Source organism: Sebastes umbrosus, chromosome 8 (genome assembly GCF_015220745.1).
Source record: "Sebastes umbrosus isolate fSebUmb1 chromosome 8, fSebUmb1.pri, whole genome shotgun sequence".
Taxonomy (NCBI): Eukaryota; Metazoa; Chordata; class Actinopteri; order Perciformes; family Sebastidae; genus Sebastes; species Sebastes umbrosus.
In genome coordinates, this window is record NC_051276.1 from 25365710 (window position 1) to 25382961 (window position 17252).

At 39.7% G+C, this 17252-nt stretch overlaps 1 protein-coding gene across 2 annotated transcripts in view; it reads right to left on the reverse strand.

Annotated features, from left to right (window-relative positions):
* Nucleotides 1–261: 261 nt before the first annotated feature.
* The window catches only part of smarca2 (SWI/SNF related, matrix associated, actin dependent regulator of chromatin, subfamily a, member 2), a 49684-nt gene continuing 32693 nt past the window's right edge, over nucleotides 262–17252 (reverse strand). For both annotated transcript variants that reach the window (XM_037776843.1, XM_037776842.1), the window contains 11 exons: nucleotides 16716–16882; nucleotides 14976–15139; nucleotides 14194–14421; nucleotides 13729–13806; nucleotides 12550–12768; nucleotides 11433–11656; nucleotides 6462–6567; nucleotides 6082–6183; nucleotides 5431–5557; nucleotides 4388–4521; nucleotides 262–729 (listed from right to left, as the gene is read on the reverse strand). In XM_037776843.1, the coding sequence (XP_037632771.1) occupies nucleotides 700–729; nucleotides 4388–4521; nucleotides 5431–5557; nucleotides 6082–6183; nucleotides 6462–6567; nucleotides 11433–11656; nucleotides 12550–12768; nucleotides 13729–13806; nucleotides 14194–14421; nucleotides 14976–15139; nucleotides 16716–16882 (1579 nt within the window). In that variant the 3' untranslated portion in view covers nucleotides 262–699. The remainder of the gene's footprint in view (nucleotides 730–4387; nucleotides 4522–5430; nucleotides 5558–6081; nucleotides 6184–6461; nucleotides 6568–11432; nucleotides 11657–12549; nucleotides 12769–13728; nucleotides 13807–14193; nucleotides 14422–14975; nucleotides 15140–16715; nucleotides 16883–17252) is intronic.

Here is a 17252-nt window from a genome sequence, read left to right on the forward strand (position 1 = left end):
TTTGCTCTTTTATTTTTGGTTTTGGAAAGACACCACCCTCTGGACTCTTAGTATCTCTCTTACTTGAACATAATAAGAAATATACAGCTTGACTTGACAGGCCTGCTGTGCCTAGTTACGGTTGCTAAGGTATGATTGGACAATCGCTGGTTAGAGGGAGGGGTTTAACGAACAATCAATTTCTCTAACATTTGGCACGGCACGAGGTGAAACGATGAATCCAAAAAATTAAAAACTTGATTGATTGCCTTTTTTTTTTTTAATTAGTGGTTCTCCAAATTCTATCTATATATATGTTTGTTTTTGTTACACATTTTTTAAATTTTGATATTAATATTTAATTTTCTAAAAGTGCAAGCAAGCAAGTACAAATCAAGCAAAAGCACGTATAGCATGACCAAATCTTTTTTTTTCTTCCTTTTTTCATATAGAATTTAAATCAGCTTTTAAAGCACAGAGTTAAAAAATATACTAAAAAATTGTCTTAAAAACAGGAATATAAGCAGATTGGTATTGCTGTAGCTTATCGGTTATTAGTAATACATTTCCAAGCTGGTAGGAGAAGGTGCGACGAAACACACTACAGACAAACAAAGAGGACAAATGAAGTAAAAATTAAAAAAATACAGAGTATGAACCTGAACAACGGTGATGGAAGATACTGTCCTTTGTGTTTATAAGTGCTATCTCCTCTTGTTCTCAGTCATCGTCGCTTTTGTCTGACTGATCCTGTGGAAAGGAAAGAGATAATTAAGAGAGAGGGAGATTTAAAGGCTGATAAAGAGGCAGAGGAGAGAGGAGGGCGATGAAGGTTTATTGTCTGTTGAGAGGTGGCGTAGGTCAACAAGCTGAATATATCAACACCCTGAAATAAGAAAGAAAGCAGGTCTGAAGGTGAAGCCCTTCCTTTACATCCTGTCTCTGTTTCTGAGCAGGAGCTGATGAAGAGGAGCAGTGAAGACCCTTTGATCTGTAGTTAAGTAGCGAAAGAGACTTTTCTTTGAACACACTGCACACAAAAGCAGTTACCACCGTGGCTGATAGACAGCCGGGTAAATCATCCACTGCATTAGTATTCACAGAGCAAAGCGGCTTCTGGCCACGCTCTGGTGACGGTCTTATTTTGGCTGAGCTGTTTACATTAACCTCAAACACCCCGCAGTTTAGTATCACTGTTGGCATGAATAAAAACATCCAGCTGCCAACTTGGGCTGAATATTTATCAAAATCTAATGAAGGGGCAACAATGACTGATCCCAATGGATTTAATATTAAGCATGCTCTTAAACTGGATTTATACTTCTGTGTTAGCGAGGATTCAGACTGATAACAGCCCTGTATGAAGTTGTCACCTGTATTTTATTTTATATTCCTATATTTTACTGCTGCTCTATTTTATGTATTAGATCCTAATCAGTCTTTGTTCCACTCATTTTTCTATATAAATATTTTTTTTTTGTCGGAGGGATGCTGATGCTGTGACAAAGCAACAAGTCATTTTCAAAGGAAGCCGCTGACATGGAGCTGCAAACTGACAGCCGACACTTGTCTCTGCATGACGGGCTATAAATCAAAGTTGAGCTGGCCCACAGACTGTATATAAGAAGTGGATGAAGTCCACATTAACTTTCATGAACTGAAAAAACACTGTGAAAGGGTTTAAGCTCTGAGACGAAAACACGGACAACGCCGTGGTAGCGACTTGTCCATCACAAGGTAGCGATGCCCTAAAGCATACCCTGCTTTATGGTCTATTTGACTCTGAATAGGACTATAATTTACTAAATGAACATCATGCTGTATTGAAGAAGACTTGAAACTAGCGATTGAGACCATAAACTCATGTTTGCAATGTTTACTGAGGTAATAAATCAAGTGAGAAGTATGTTCATTTTCTCATAGACTTCTATACAATCAGACTTATTTTTGCAACCAGAGGAGTCGCCCCCTGCTGGCTATTAGAAAGAATGCAAGTTTAAGGCATTTCTACAAACGCTTCACTTTTCAGACCCGGAGGTTGCCCACTGAGCTGACCTCCACTTCAACCAATCATATGTTTTTGTTTCACCATTTCCTGTCCCCTTCTCTCTCTCCAAAATTCCTGTTCCGTCAAAAAAAAGAAGAAAAACGTATTCTTGCCGTTAGCCAGCTCCCGGTAGCGATAGAACATAGGAGGATATAATAGTTTGCTTTTATCAGATAAACTTCAAAACGTGTCTGATATGTAGGAGGAGGCAGAAGAGGGTCTATTAGGTGCTAATAATATGAAAATGAGTACTAAGTGGCGGTTGCCATGGCTTTAATTTCCCATTCCTGGTTTCATTGTGCTGGCAACAAATTAGCTGATGTAGAACGGTGTGAAGAGGAGGGTCAACACAATAGAAGGAGCGCAATACAGTAAAATGACAGAGACGGCTTCATTATAGAATATTTAATGACACCAAAAGTTCAATTAGATTCCCTGGATGGATTTTATTTAATTTTTGATCCAGCTGAGATCATTTTGTGTTGCATGTTGTACATTGTTTTCTAGTTCATGGAAAGGGTTGTTGTAAGTTCTGGACTGTATTATTCACTCGATGCTCCACCTGTTGAAGGTCCTCTTCAGATTTAGAGGATGGAGTCATTTACTTGAACACATTTTGACACCCGTTTGAAAAGCCGCTATTTTAGCATGAAAAGTGCTATTACTGAATCTTACTAAAATAACTATACTACCTTTGGGGGGTTTTGGGCTGCAACTAACAATTATTTTCATTATCGATTATTTTCTTGATTAATCAATTAGTTGTTTGGTTTATAAAACGGTGAAAATGGTGAAAAATTTGGATCAGTGTTTCCCAAAACGCAAGATTACGTCTTCAAATGTCTCGTTTTGTCCACAACTCAAAGATATTCAGTTTACTGTCATAGACGAGTAAAGAAACCAGAAAATATTCACATTTAAGAAGCTGGAATCAGAGAATTTTTACTTTTTTTTCTTAAAAAAAGTACTCAAATCAAAAATAGTTGGCGATTCATTTAATAGTTGACAACTAATCGATTAATCGTTGCAGCTCTACAAGTATTAAATGAGTAGTCCAACGACAGCATGTTAATCATTGCTGTTTATAATTGTTTAACAAAGTAAATTATCAAGCGAAATTTCACTGGTTCCAGCTTCTCAAATGTGAGGACGTGCTGCTCTGTTTTGTATTAAAGTAAATTAAATATGAGTTTTTGGACTGTTGGTTGAACAAAACCACCAATTTCACAACATCGACTTTTAAAACTTTTGATGGTGCTTTTTAGTTTTTTATTACATAGACAAATAATTGCTAAGTTTAATTAACTAATAAAAGAACTTTTGGACATGTTGGAGTTTCAGTAAATATGGCAGTTTTCAAAAAACAAAACAGGGCGAGAAAACAGATCGTGCAGTTACTTTCCTCTGTGAAAGTGGATTTTGGCAGAAAATACCTGGCTCTCAATCTACATGTTTCAAACCTGAACTTCATTACTTACCGCTATGAAACTGATGTTTCTCTCCAAACACTACTGTAATTATCAACGAGAGCTCTTGTATAGAGATTCTATCAGAATCAGAATCAGAATGGTGTTTATTGCCAGGTGTAAGAGGTATACACTAGGAATTTTCTTTGGCATTATTGGTGCGAGACAAACTGTATAATAACAAAAGAATAGATAAAAACAAAAGAATAGATAAAAACGTTAGAATAAAATAATAAAAATGTACAATTTACAAATTACAAATAAGCTATAAACATGATATAAAGATAGTGCAAATATTGAGAGAGGGGGGAGAGTCAGTGTCGGCAGGGGGGGGGGGGGGGGGGCAGTAGTGTGTGTGTGAGGGAGAGACAGTCACAGGGGGGCGGATGGGCTGTTGGTGGGCTGTTGGAGAGCCCCACTGCCATGGGGAAGAAACTGTTTTTGTGACGTGAGGTTATGGTAGAAAGCCTAATTTCTGTGTTTCACAGTAATGTTTGACCCAGTGGTAATGCTGCTTTTTCTTCTACCAACTGTTTAACTGTAATTAATTGCCTGCTCCTGGCGTCCCAGGTGTTATACGGCTGCTGATTAGACGGCTGTAAGGAAACCAGCAGGATTTTGGATGTGGAAATATTGTTAAACAGCCCTCAGCGTGCTATTTCTCATGTTCCATGAAAAGAAAAACAACATTAGGGATTTCAAAAGCTGTGTCAGCCAATATCATTAAAATTATTTGATGGTTGTAATTTTCCATCTGAGGGTATTTCTCTCATTTGCACAGTCAGAATTATACGCTGCTGAGTTTGAAATAGTTTTGCCTTTTCCTGAGCAAAAGATCACAAAGTTATTTTTTACTTAAAGATGCAGTAAAATGCAGTGAAGTGGAACGACCTACATTATCATCCAGGTCGTCGTCGCTGTCGTCGTCGCTGACCACCGGCTTGGCCTTCCCTCGGCTCTGCTTCTTCTTGCCTTTGTCGTGGCTGCGCGCCTCCTTACTCAGCTTGATCTTCACCCGCACAGACTTGGCTGAATGAATGTAGCACAAGGAGAAAAGGCCTTTACACAACTGGTTTCATCATTGTTGGCTTAGTCAGAAAACATGAATTATGCTAAAGTTTTTACCAACATTTAGGCTCAGAGGTTTAATGTTTAACTGACAAGCTGCCATAGAAATAGATCTATCTCGATTAGAGCTGAAACAAAAGTCCTTTGACAGAAAAAAGCAATCTTTAAATTGACCTAATTGTTTAAATCATTTTTAAATTTGTTGTTGTTTTTCTGTTAGATATAACATCTTCAGTTCCCCGGGATTTTTTTAAGGTGGCTAAAATATGTATTTTTCTGCTCCTTCCGTCCACAGCCGCTTTACCTCGCCATCAGACAGCCCTTTCTGACGGGGAACTGAAGCCGTCACATCGCTCTCTTCAAAGTCACCAGACTCCATTCACAAAAACTGAAATTTTACGGGAACACGGGGAGTAAACACACAACCCCACTTAAAAAAAAACCTTTCAGTTATTTCCAAACTTAGCACAGCTAACGTTAACTCAGCTAGTGCAAGCGTTCACATTATTCATACCCTTATTGATTAGCTAACTTTGGTAACGGCTGAGTGGGCGTATCCATTTGAAAAACCCAGAAGAGAACGCAGATGGAGTCGACCTTTAAGCTGTGCTAAACTGTTTCCAAGTCCAAGAATGAATTTTTATACCCAATAAAATAAACTTTTTGTCCCCCCTGAGTGCAGTAAAACTGCTTTCTTCATTCCTCTCTGATATTATTGTTATATTTTACTTCTGCGCTACAGTCTGAAGTCAACAGCAGTCCATGCTGCTCTCAGTGGGATGATGGCAAAGTGAATTTCAAACCAGAGCAGCGTTCACTGGGTTTAAAGTATAGCATTTAAATGAGTGTGAAAGAAATGGTGTGTCTTACCCTCAGCCTCCGAATCATCATCGTCATCATCATCTTCATCGCTGTCATCTTCACTCTCTTCCTCCTTGGCTATCTTCTGCCTGGCACTCTTGAAAACAGACTGAAGGACAATGGAGTCCTCGTATATCTGTGGAGGGAAAAAGAAAAAAAAGGCCAGATAATATAAGCAGTTCCACGAACACCATGAATGACAACTATTACTGGGAATATGGGAGAGAGGAGCCAGCTGGACAAAAGACGGACGTGGGAAGGGATAATAAAAGAGATGAAGCATTAATGGAGAGTGAAATTGGGGAAGAGTGAAATTGGGGAAGAGTAAAACTGGCGGCTAGGGGGCTACAAAGTAAATTAGCAAAGCAAAAGCAATAACCAAGTAAATAGCATTTATTATTAATTGATACCTACAGTACTTTGACTACAGGAAATGGTGATTTAAAACTTAGAAATGAAATACAGACTATTTCATTAAAAAAAGCAATAGCATATCAGTGCTCCATCCAGAGAAACTTTCTTTTTTTTGCCTCTGTTTCTTTGGGCTGCTATAATTAATTACAGACTGACACCTTTTGGTAAACACAAACGTTAAAAAGAAGAAAAAAAGCTTTAAGGACAAAAGAATAGAGGAGAGGAAGAGCATGTGGGGGTTCTGACCTGGGATCCCTCCAGGTTGAAGGTCTGAGCGTTGTGACAAAGCAGCATCACATCCCTCTCCAGGTCTCCCACACCCCGGTATTTATGGTTTCTCACACGGTCCTGTTGATGGAAAAAAAAGAAACACCAGCTTGAATCAAACTCATCTCTCTCAGGTCTCTGAGCCCTCAACTAAATTGATATTCAATGTCTTCCCTTTCTTTCTCTGGTTTGCAAAACACAGTATGAATTTATTACAACTATAAAAGAACATTTCTTGTTGAACTGTCTGCTGTATATTCTGCATCAGATTTTTTCTTCTGCTCTTTGACCCCACTTATCATCATTATTACCATCCTATCCCTCATTCATATTAACTGCTGGGTCATAATTAACCTTACCTTGATCTTTTTGAAGTCCACAGGTTTTCTGATCAGCTCGTAATATTCTGGGAGCTCCTTCCTGGATGGTAACTGGACAAAGACCTCGCTTAGTTGTCTTCCTGACCTGGTAACACAAAAAAATTTCAATTTAATCGTTATTAAATTATTAGAAACCCTGTTTAAAAGCAGATCATGACTTAAGAAGGTACCTTTTAACTCTCCAGAAAGTTCTGTGTCCAGTTGTGTTAAATATTAACAATTAAAATATTCAAATTACAGGCTTATACATGTAAAAAAGAAATTATGAGTTGCCTCCATTTGAATCTACAACAAAAGAAAGCACATTTCCAGTACAATACAGAATACTAGAGTATAGGATCAAATGAAACTTTTATGATGTTATTACAAAGACCTTTCCACTCCTGAGCCTCAGCCGCCCATCGACCACCAAGAAAATACAGCAAAACAAGCAAAATATGTACCAACAGGTATCGTATATGCAATATATACAATTAATGACAAGGCAGAAAAATTGAGAGATTATTTCATATAATGTCCCTCCGTGTTTCGCCCACAAGAATATCATTATAAACTGAATATGTTTATTGCTCTATCATTTCAAGGTTCTTCTGAGACAGTGAGCATTACACAGCTGCAAAATCAAACTATCCTTGAATCATTATCTTCCTGCAATAGAGATAAATATTGACACACAGTCTTTAATTGCATTTTTTCCCCCAACTAATCTCCCATGAGTTTGGGAAAATGGGAAGTTAGTGAAGAGTAATCAGCTTTTGTGTATTTTACATCAAATTTCTCATGTCAATAATACCAACTGCTGCTCATCTGCAATGAATCTTTTCACGCCAACACAAAGGTCTCTGCAACACTGAACCATATGCTGCAAATTATTAATGCGTGATTACTCTATTTGGGTTTAAATAGACTTCTTGCTGATGTGTTTTGAGACTATATTAGCATAAACTCCGCTTAACAAGCAACCTAGAGGCGGGAGAAAAAGGCCTCAGTTCAAATCCTGGACCAGCTGGGGCAACCTCTAGCTCACCCTGTAGAGTGCGCGCCCCGTGTAGGCGGAGTCCTTGGCAGCATGTCATCCCCTCTCTCTCCCCTTTCCTGTCATTCTCCAGCTGCTCTGATAAAGGCAATAAAAGCCCTAAAAAATAATCTTAAAAAATATGTTATAAGAATCCTGAACCAGCTGGGTATATTAGTAAACTGTACAGCTCTTCTATTTAAAAAACAGATACATTTTTAAGTGTTTCTTATATTTTTTTCTATTGACATTTTTAAAAATGTCATATTATATCTCTTGAGTTTATCATACTGCACCAAAACAAATTCCGTGTATGTGCAAACCTACTTGGCAATAAAACTGTTTCTGATTCAAAATGATTTTCATGTCTGTATGCATCCAAATGTGTTGTTTTTTTATACAGGAAAAAGATACAGATCAGCAGTTTACAGTGAACAAGGTTCAGAACATCCTTTCAGTCATATATATTGTGTGACGTGGCATTTTAAAGAGTTAGTTCAGATTCACCAAACAAACTATCCGATCGAGGCAGCGGTAGACCGGCAGCAACTTTAATGTTCTACGAGATAAAATTACTGATTTTGTGAAAGGAGTCTGGTGTAGAAGAGAAACTCAAGTAACTTGATTACTTAAAATCATCGGGGCGTCGTTTAATCCAGTTAATGCAGGTTTTGCCTTTCAGAAAATGTTTTCTTTAAAACCCGGAAGGTAATATGGCACTTAAAAGCACTAAACTGGGGTCGTGTAGGTAATACACTGACTATGGATTTGTAACTCATAAAACCCAACTTCAAAACATCCAAACTATCCCTTTATGTCTAGACTACCACCTGCAGGTAGTTCAGTAATGCTACTGATCCTAGATGACTTGGATATTGTACAATCACCCCACTGCGGTGCCTCTGAGCTGTCAATGTGCTGTGAGCTTAGATCCACTGTGTAAACTGTGCTGAAACCGTAAAGCTGGATGATGGTATGTTCAAAATGGGTTTTGACATCTTTGACGCACGAAGTGTGAGGCCTCTCAGCCCAGCGTTATGGCAACGGGGACCTCTGGGAACAGACCCGATTGTTGACTTCCGTGGAAGATACTGGAATGAATGGAAATGTGACCGTGAAGGCTTCGGTTTCTTCTAATGGCTTGTGACAGCAAGACGGTAAAACAACTGAGAGTTTCAAAACAGCATCAACATCTGTGTGTAACATACTGCGTGTGTATGTACATCTTAATCTGTGTTACGGGGGAATTGAGCCCAGCCTGCTGCCCTCGCTCCACTGAAGAGATACAAGTTTATTAACTTCCAGGAGGCTCCAAATCAAATTTAAGTTGCACTCATGTTTGACTTTATGCACTTTGGAGGTTTAGTTTGTTTTATGGGGAAACCGCAAATTCCAAAATCTGTCCCGGTCTAGTGCAGTGAGAGGAGTGCCAGAGCTATGATTGAGATGATCTGGGTTGAACAACCATCAACTGGGAGAGGAAAGAATTTCACTTCTGGAAAGGCAGGTAGCAGTTTCCTGGAAAAAAAGCGCTTCGGCATAGTAGTCAGCCAGTGCATATTTGAGTAATGGGAACACAAATGCACATGTTGTTTCATGCACGGGTGAATGTTACAGAGACAGAGACACAAAAGGCAAAAAAAGGGAAAAAAATGCAGACACAACAGCACCGACCACACAAATACTCTCACACACTAACTGTTGGACTGAAAGAATAAAAGGATGTTTATCAAAGTGTGCTGTTCCAAAGACATGACTTCATGTCTAATCATTTTTACCCCGCTGACCAGAGAGAACTTTCCATTGGATAATTAAAATGTGGCCTATTTTTCTACACTCTCACAAATAGAGCTATTTTTTTTGCACTCAAAAGTAAATTCTTTAGAGATGTACCATAAAAAGAACTGGAGAGTATTTTCCCCACAGTTTAGAGTACAAATATGTTCCAACTAACCACATGCAATAAGGGAGTGCTCTACTTATTCCAACAGTGTGTAGGATCTGGCGGTGAAGTAAGGAGATTGCAACCAACTACGGTGGCGAGCGCAAAAACATGATTGCCCCTCTCTAGAGCCAGTTGTTGTTAGAGAAGCGTAGGTCATTTGGAACAGAGCCGGTGTGTAGTGTGTGTGTGTGTGTGTGTGTGTGTACGAGGGAAGTGAGTGGTGAAGCAAGAGAGAGAGCGGCGGCGATGACAACGAGTAACATTATCGACTCCTGGCCAAGCAGGAAAAGTTAACAGAGTTTGGTTTATCCCTTCAGGGCTACTGTTGAACTGCTCATTCTATGGTAACGAAAACACAATGATTCTTATTTTCAGGTGATTAAACACTACAAACTACCTCTGCAAACTCAGATTCGTCTCTATACACCTTCCCCGGGCCTAAAGTGGGCGTTACTCCTCAGACACTAAGTCACCAGCATAACAGTAATGTTTACAGTCCTCCATCAGTGTTTACAGAGGAGGTGTTCATGCACAGTACTGCTGTGCTCTCAGAAACATGTTGAACACCCTCACAGCTCAATGCACAATCACTGTAATGAGACTGTAAATTGTAAGTTGACATATTTGACACCTAACAAGATGTTGAGGTTGCAGTTACTTGTGTCAAACATGAGCCATTACGCTGCTGGTTTAGACGGCTGCATTGATTAATATTGAAATGTTTCTGTTCAGTCAGATGGACAATGAGTATGCTGTGCCGTTGCACTGGCCTTTCTGCTTTTTTTTTCTGCTGTCATGTTTGACGTCACAGACGCGCCGACCGGCACCATAAGCAGGGTTAGTAAACAGTAGACAGGTTACCTCCTTTTTATATCTGTTACTTATTCAGTCCCTCTTTCAAACTCTCAAACCAGAGTTGGTGATGAGCTTTATTTTGTTTCTGTGTAGTTTGAATGAAGTGTATTTTACGACAATCAGCGAGGTAAAATCCTCGTTGTCTGGCTGGAGTCTGGTGGCTTTGAGGAGAGCATATTACTTGTATGTTTTGTCTGTTAATAAATTATAATAATTGTCCAAATCCCTCTTGATTTTACTGATTATATATTCACTTCAACATGCATCACACAGCATCGCACTGGAAAAGGGGTGAAAAATAGCGTGTCCACCCGGGTGTCATGTTTCCATCACTGCCGATTGGAGCTGGAGCCGATAAATACCCGCGACTACTGCAGAGTCAGATTGTAACCTTTCCCGCTGAAGGCAAAAGCCAGATGTTAGGGGGTGTTGGTGGGTTTTTTGTCCAGTGGGAAAGGGACTTTAGGGATCCAGTCTTCAGGGATGTCAAATACGCCACCGTTGTGGACATATTCCAGTACGCTCACTATAGCTGGAGATCCTGTGTCCTCTGGTGTCCTTCCACACCAGATGGTGGTTGTTAATTTGCATAAAAAAAAATAATTTGCAAGTTTATTAGGTAGCTAAAACTAAATCAATCTAATACAGGTAGCTGTAAATCCTACCCTCATGAGGGTTATAAGTTTTGTTTATAGTTTTTGCTGAAAATGTGGTTGGTCATTTTAGAAGGCTGTGGTTTGTGTTGTTGAACTGTATCGAGTTCTACCTAGTGGTGTTTCTAATATTTACACTACCCTCGTTGAGATATATGGGGTGGACAAAACGGTTTGCACCTCTGAATCACAACAAACATATCCGTGTTTTTTTGGGGGGGTTTTCTTAATTGGTCTGGTGTGGTGCCCATCTACGGGTTTTTCCCTGACTGAAAACAAGCGAATCAGAGCGTCAGAACAGCATCTACGTCAATGGAAAATAGCAACAGAAAAATTGCCACAAAAATAGCATCCAGTGTGGATGAGATTCATGTAACTACTGATTGCAAACAGAAAACAGTTGACATAAACAGACAGATAATTCAGTGAAACAATATGTCAGTTCAGTTTGATTTAACTGACATGTCACTAAATCTGCTTACCCATCTCTGTAGTTGATGACTGTGTCGATGATGGTGTTCATCTGCTTGGTGAGTTTGGGGGGGTTGGGAGAGTGTTTCTCAGCTGGTGGACGCCCACGTTTCTTCTTGCCCTTGGAGCCCCCATCTTCTCTGCTCGACGAGTCCTTGTCCTGGCGTCTCTTGCGTTTGCGCTTTTTCAGCCGGATCTCCTCCTCCATCTCTTCCAGGTTACCATCCTCAACGGCCTGGAGTCGAAAAGAGCCAGAGTGAAGACAGAGTTAATACTCAATCACTTCAAGCTTTTTTAGAGAGGCTCCTTAGCATCTATTCAGCAGTACCTACAGGTCTCTACACATTTTCCTTCTTTTAATTAGAGCCTCTCCGAACTACAGCTTCCAACATACTGTTACCTGGGTCTCAAAGTTTCTTTGTTCTATTCTTGTTTCCCTTGAAACACCTGAGCCACAGTCAATAACATGGATCTGCCTGACAAGTCTCTCCAGGGGAGCATGTCACATTGTATTTGGTGTGAGTGACTGAGTGCCATTGGCATCAGGAGATATATATATATATAGATATATATATATATATAAATATATACATACACATACATTTTGGAGGCAAATATTGTACTTGTTTTACTGCATTACATTGCATATTTAGATTTTTAATACAAAATGTAAATCAACTAACATATGATGATATATTATTATAAGTTAAACTACCCATCAGTATATAAATTAGTTAAAATACGATCCAGCTTTACCAGCTGCAACATTAAGTGATGAACACATTAATGCATCAATAATTATAATACGATAATATAATATATATTTAAATATATTATTCTGAAATGGGCTAATCGACATTATTAGGTCCTTCTACTTTTTGTAATTAATTAACTGCAGTGAGGAAGCGGAAAAGAAACACACTTTCTCAACAGTTCTGCAGCCACTGTGCTTTTCTTTTTCTTTACTATTAGGTTCAATAAATAAAAATAAAGCTATAGATTGAAGTAGAATAAATACATATTAGGTTGTAACAATTTCACTGCAGCTACATTTATCACCATTTTTGCTTTTTTATTTCTGACAAAATGATTAAATGTCATGGATTTGTATATATGCTCAGACTTTACCCGCAGCCACTGTTTTTCAGTCAGCGTGTCACTGTAGTCCACGTCCCGGCGACATCGTGATCCTCGGCCAAACATCTTCTCCGACTCCTCTTCGTACGTGAGCCGCTCGACCTCAGCTTCGTCTCTGATGATCCAAGAAGGCAACTCGTCCTCCTCCATGAGACGAGGCTTACGCTTCGGGTTCCTGGCGTCCTCCCGGCGTCGGTCCATGTCCATGCGCTGCAGAGGAGAAAAGACACATCCAGTAAAAAAAAAAGCAGATGCTGACACAATTCCCATCTGTGTTTATTATCTAAGTCAACCATTTACGTAAGTTACTACGAGCAACCACGGACGCTTTCGGCTGAAAGTCACCAGTTAACATGGTTAGCAGACACAGAGTCACTACGACTTGCCATCGCAGTAATGGCGGCGCCGCTAGATGGTGGAACGCAAAAAGCAGTCGCCGGATTCACCTATATAACTGGAGTTACAATCCAGGGGACTATGTCAACTTATCTCATCACTGAATTGGGGCTGTACCGAAAGTCTTTTTTTACATTAAAATCTTCTATTGAGGTTTTCGAATGAAGCTTCGAATTTTATATTTAATGACGTCATCATCCCCCAAAAAAGGGGAAAAATATATATATTTTTGTTATTGTGGTTATATAAATGTAATTTAGGGTGCTGTTAGATTACTGCTAGACCGACCTGTTAATACAGGCGCATGCCTCCCTTTGTGTGCAACAAACAGGAGAGCAAACTGTTTTTTTGCGGTTTGAAATTGCAGTAGATCCAGATTGCGATTCCGATAAATTTTCAATTAATTGTGCAGCCCCTACCACAGTGAAAATGTTGTTTTTGAAAGGCTAAACGCCAACAAATAATATAAGTGTAAAACTGTGTGTACTGTGAGTGACATGGTGACTGTGAGTCCTGTATCCAGGAAGTTCAGTAATTTGCTATCTAAGAAGAAGCGTCTGGGGGACAGTTGCTGCCGAATCTGAAGGTGCCTGAACAAATGATGACATTTAACCTGAATAACTGTCTTGACATGATGGACAACCTATGATTAGATGTAAGAGCATCAGCTGTCAGCTTCTCCTCTTTAAACCTGGTCGCCAGACCGGAGTTCTACGGTTTTACTCTGCAATTTAAATGTCGATCAGATCTCCCAAGAATGTGTGCTTTTCTTACCATGAAGAGCTCAAATTCATCTTCATTGCGGGCGATCATCTGGTTGAGGGTTTCATCATCGGGGATCTCGTCTTCTTCCTGGAGTTACACGTGGAAAAACATCAAAACACATTTTTAACTGTTTCAGAAAAACAGAAGGCATACATGCTCATTTCAAAACAAAAAACGGTCACGTACCACACAGATTTTTATCAAATAACAATTAAATAGCTGAGGTTGCATTACAAAAACATGTCATATTATGAGTGAAGGATGGTTAACTCGCTGATCGTATCTAAGGAGCTATCTCTGCAGTAACTCAATCAAAAGCAGCATGCACAATTTAACTACAGGGGGAAAAAATCTATTTAGAGCCTCCTGCATTCATTATATAAAAATATCTGATCAAGTACAAATACCTTGTCTTACTGCTAAGATGAATAATAAAACATAATAAATTAAACAAGTTACAAGCTCACACCGTACCTCATTCTGCTCCTCAGTCTCTAAAATGGCCTGGAGGAAGGCACGGCGTTCGTGGCTGGAGGACTTCTGGTCAAACATGCCCGCCTGGATGACCTTCTGATCCACGTTGAGTTTATATTTGGCAGCTGCCAAGATTTTCTCCTCCACACTGTTGACGGTGCAGAGACGAAGCACGCGCACCTCGTTCGTCTGACCGATGCGGTGAGCCCGGTCCTGAGCCTGAAGGTCCTGGAGTCAGCAGAAATATGAGATCATTTCCAGTTGCCTCAACATAAAACACCCTTAGTGAATATCCCTTTAAATCTGTTTTTAATTGCATCTACCAAGAACTTCAAATTGCTAGCTTGATCTGCTACTCTGCTGCTTCAACACTCCACATTGACAAACTACAGCAACCTCACAGGGTCAAAACTCAAACTCAACACTAGGTGAAGACATTGTGTACCAGGAGAGGACACCACAATGGCGTTAGCCCATGAAAGATGATGTTATGTTCACTAATGAAACGTTTTAATTATTGTTGTTCATTCTGCTGTTCCCTGCTACTAGCCAAGAAAAGAAAAGTTGTTGTTGTCATGTTATAGCCTTGTTATATTTGTCTTTTAATACAAATTTTATGCCCTCAATGTTGTGTCGATTTTTCCCTGTGGTATTGACAATGGTATCAAATACCGATATTTTTCAAGGTATCGTATCGAAGTTAGAAATTCCAGTATCGTGACAACACTAGCACAAACACTGTCTTTACAGGTTATAATAATCAAATCTACTGGTGGGCGTACCTGGTGTGGGTTCCAGTCGCTGTCAAAGATGACGACGGTGTCTGCAGCCTGCAGGTTGAGGCCGAGGCCACCGGCTCTGGTACTGAGCAGGAAGATGAAGTACACAGATCCTTCCTCATTAAATTTCTTCAGCAGGAGCGCTCGGTCATCAGACTTCGTGGTTCCTGAAACACCAAAGCATGATCATTTTGAAATGAAGAGTCTGTCAAGTTAATTTTGAAAAAGAGTGCTTGAACTTCTTCTTGTTCTTCTGATCTAAAGCGTACTGAAAGTCAAAATGTCACCCGTATACTGTGCCTCATCTCTGACCAATTAAACCGTTTCAGAGGCGTCTGAAAAGGCCGTGTAGGGACTTTAATTAAGCAGGGGTCAAAATGTGATAAAATCATCCAACCACCAGTTTATAAAAGATTAAATTATGCTAACTAAGGAGGTTCACAGTCCACAGCTGCATTTCTAAGACAAGTCCATTATTAATTTGGTTCTGAAAGTGCTGAGTATATGGTTCTTTGTTGTAGACCAAAATACTAATTATGTGAATGAAACTTTTCCCGTTAAAGTAGAATAACTAAACATGTTTGTCTGACTCAGTGAGTGCCTTCCACTTTAAGCATTTTATAAGCTTCTCTCAAAATCCTGAATCACTGCCCAAAACACACATAACACACTAAACTGTGAGTTACTGCAAGGTGGTGTGAGGCTGGATGAGCAGTGTTCAGGCCAGATGTACTTGGTACAGGACCAGTTTGCTTAAAGGGCAGGTCCGTCTGCAATCCGCTCCGTCTTATTCAAATGGAAACGCCCACTTGGCTGTGAGCATGTTACCGAAGTAAGCTAATCCTGAAGCTAATGTATATGTAATATGGTTATGAATACTGTTAACGCTAGAACTAGCTGAGTCAGAGTTAGCTGTGCTAAGTTTGGAAATAACTGAAAGGGATGGTTCAGATTTTTGGAAGTGGGATTGTATGTATACTCCCATGTTCTGCGGGGTAAAATTATAATGTTTGGTGGCTTTAAAGAGAGTTATATAACTTCAGTTCCCCGTTGGAAAGGGCTGTCTGACAGTGAGGTAAAGCGGATGTGGACGGTGGAAAAAATCAATATCAAAATACCAAAAATAATGGACCCGCCCTTTAAAACTGAAGAACATGCAAGTACAGGAAAAGCTCTTCTGGTTTGTCATGTCAACAGACATCGTCCTCGTCTGTCACTCACATACAGCAGTCAAATAAAAAATAGAGACGGAGAAATCCCATTGCTCCTTTTATTCTGTTTCATCTCCTCAGTGAACTCAGGTCTCTGTCTCCAGCCTTAGAGATTAACAGGATTGTCTTTTGTTTAAGATGCTGAGCGTATGTGATGAGGATTCTACGTCACCTCGGGGAGATCAGATTGTTATTCTTTTAGTCTGAGTCAATTTAGATTAGAAATGAGGAAATGATCTTTTTAATACACGGAATACAAAAAGGGATAAAAGGATTACAGGAGCACAAAATCTGATTTAATGTCAGATTATGATCATGTGTCTTGGTGCAGGGACAAGTTGGAAAAAAGTTTTTCTTTCCATAGTATTTGTCTGCTTGGAGCACAAAATGTGTTGTAAAACATGTCCGGATCAGCCCCGATACGACTCAGAACATCTCTAATAATTACATATTATATACATTATTAAGACGTAACCACCTGTAGATTTGATGATGACAGATTTCTAAAACATAAGAAGAGGTGTGAGCTTACCGTCGAGACGTAGATACAGAAAGTTGCGGTAGCTGAAGTAGTCCTCCATGATTGTCATGAGAGTGGTCATTTGGCAGAACAGTAGGACTCTGTGGTTGGTGGCCTGCAGCTTCGGCAGGATGCGATCCAGCAGCTCGAACTTCCCAGAAGCTCGATACAGATCCAGCCTGGGTGGAGGTAATGAGGCAAAACATGTAACACAAAACATCATTACCCATATATTGAGTATTAAAGTCTCTGTGGCATTTAGTTTGACAGCGGTTAACGGTCTAAATTGGCTAATAATGCCCTGACGCTACAGTATTTGTTTGTTGTGGCAACCTCTTTATATTGTTTCTGTTACAAGAGTCGACAGCTATGCTAGCAGCTCTGTGAGGCTGTACTTTGGCACAACAATGCTTTAAGTTAAATGCTCACATCAACATGCTAACATGCTCACAATGACAATTCTACCACCGACGGCTCACTCAGAGATTCGGGTGTGTTATGCTAATAGTAGCTCACTTCGTTCTAACTCCACAGCCCCATTTTCAAACT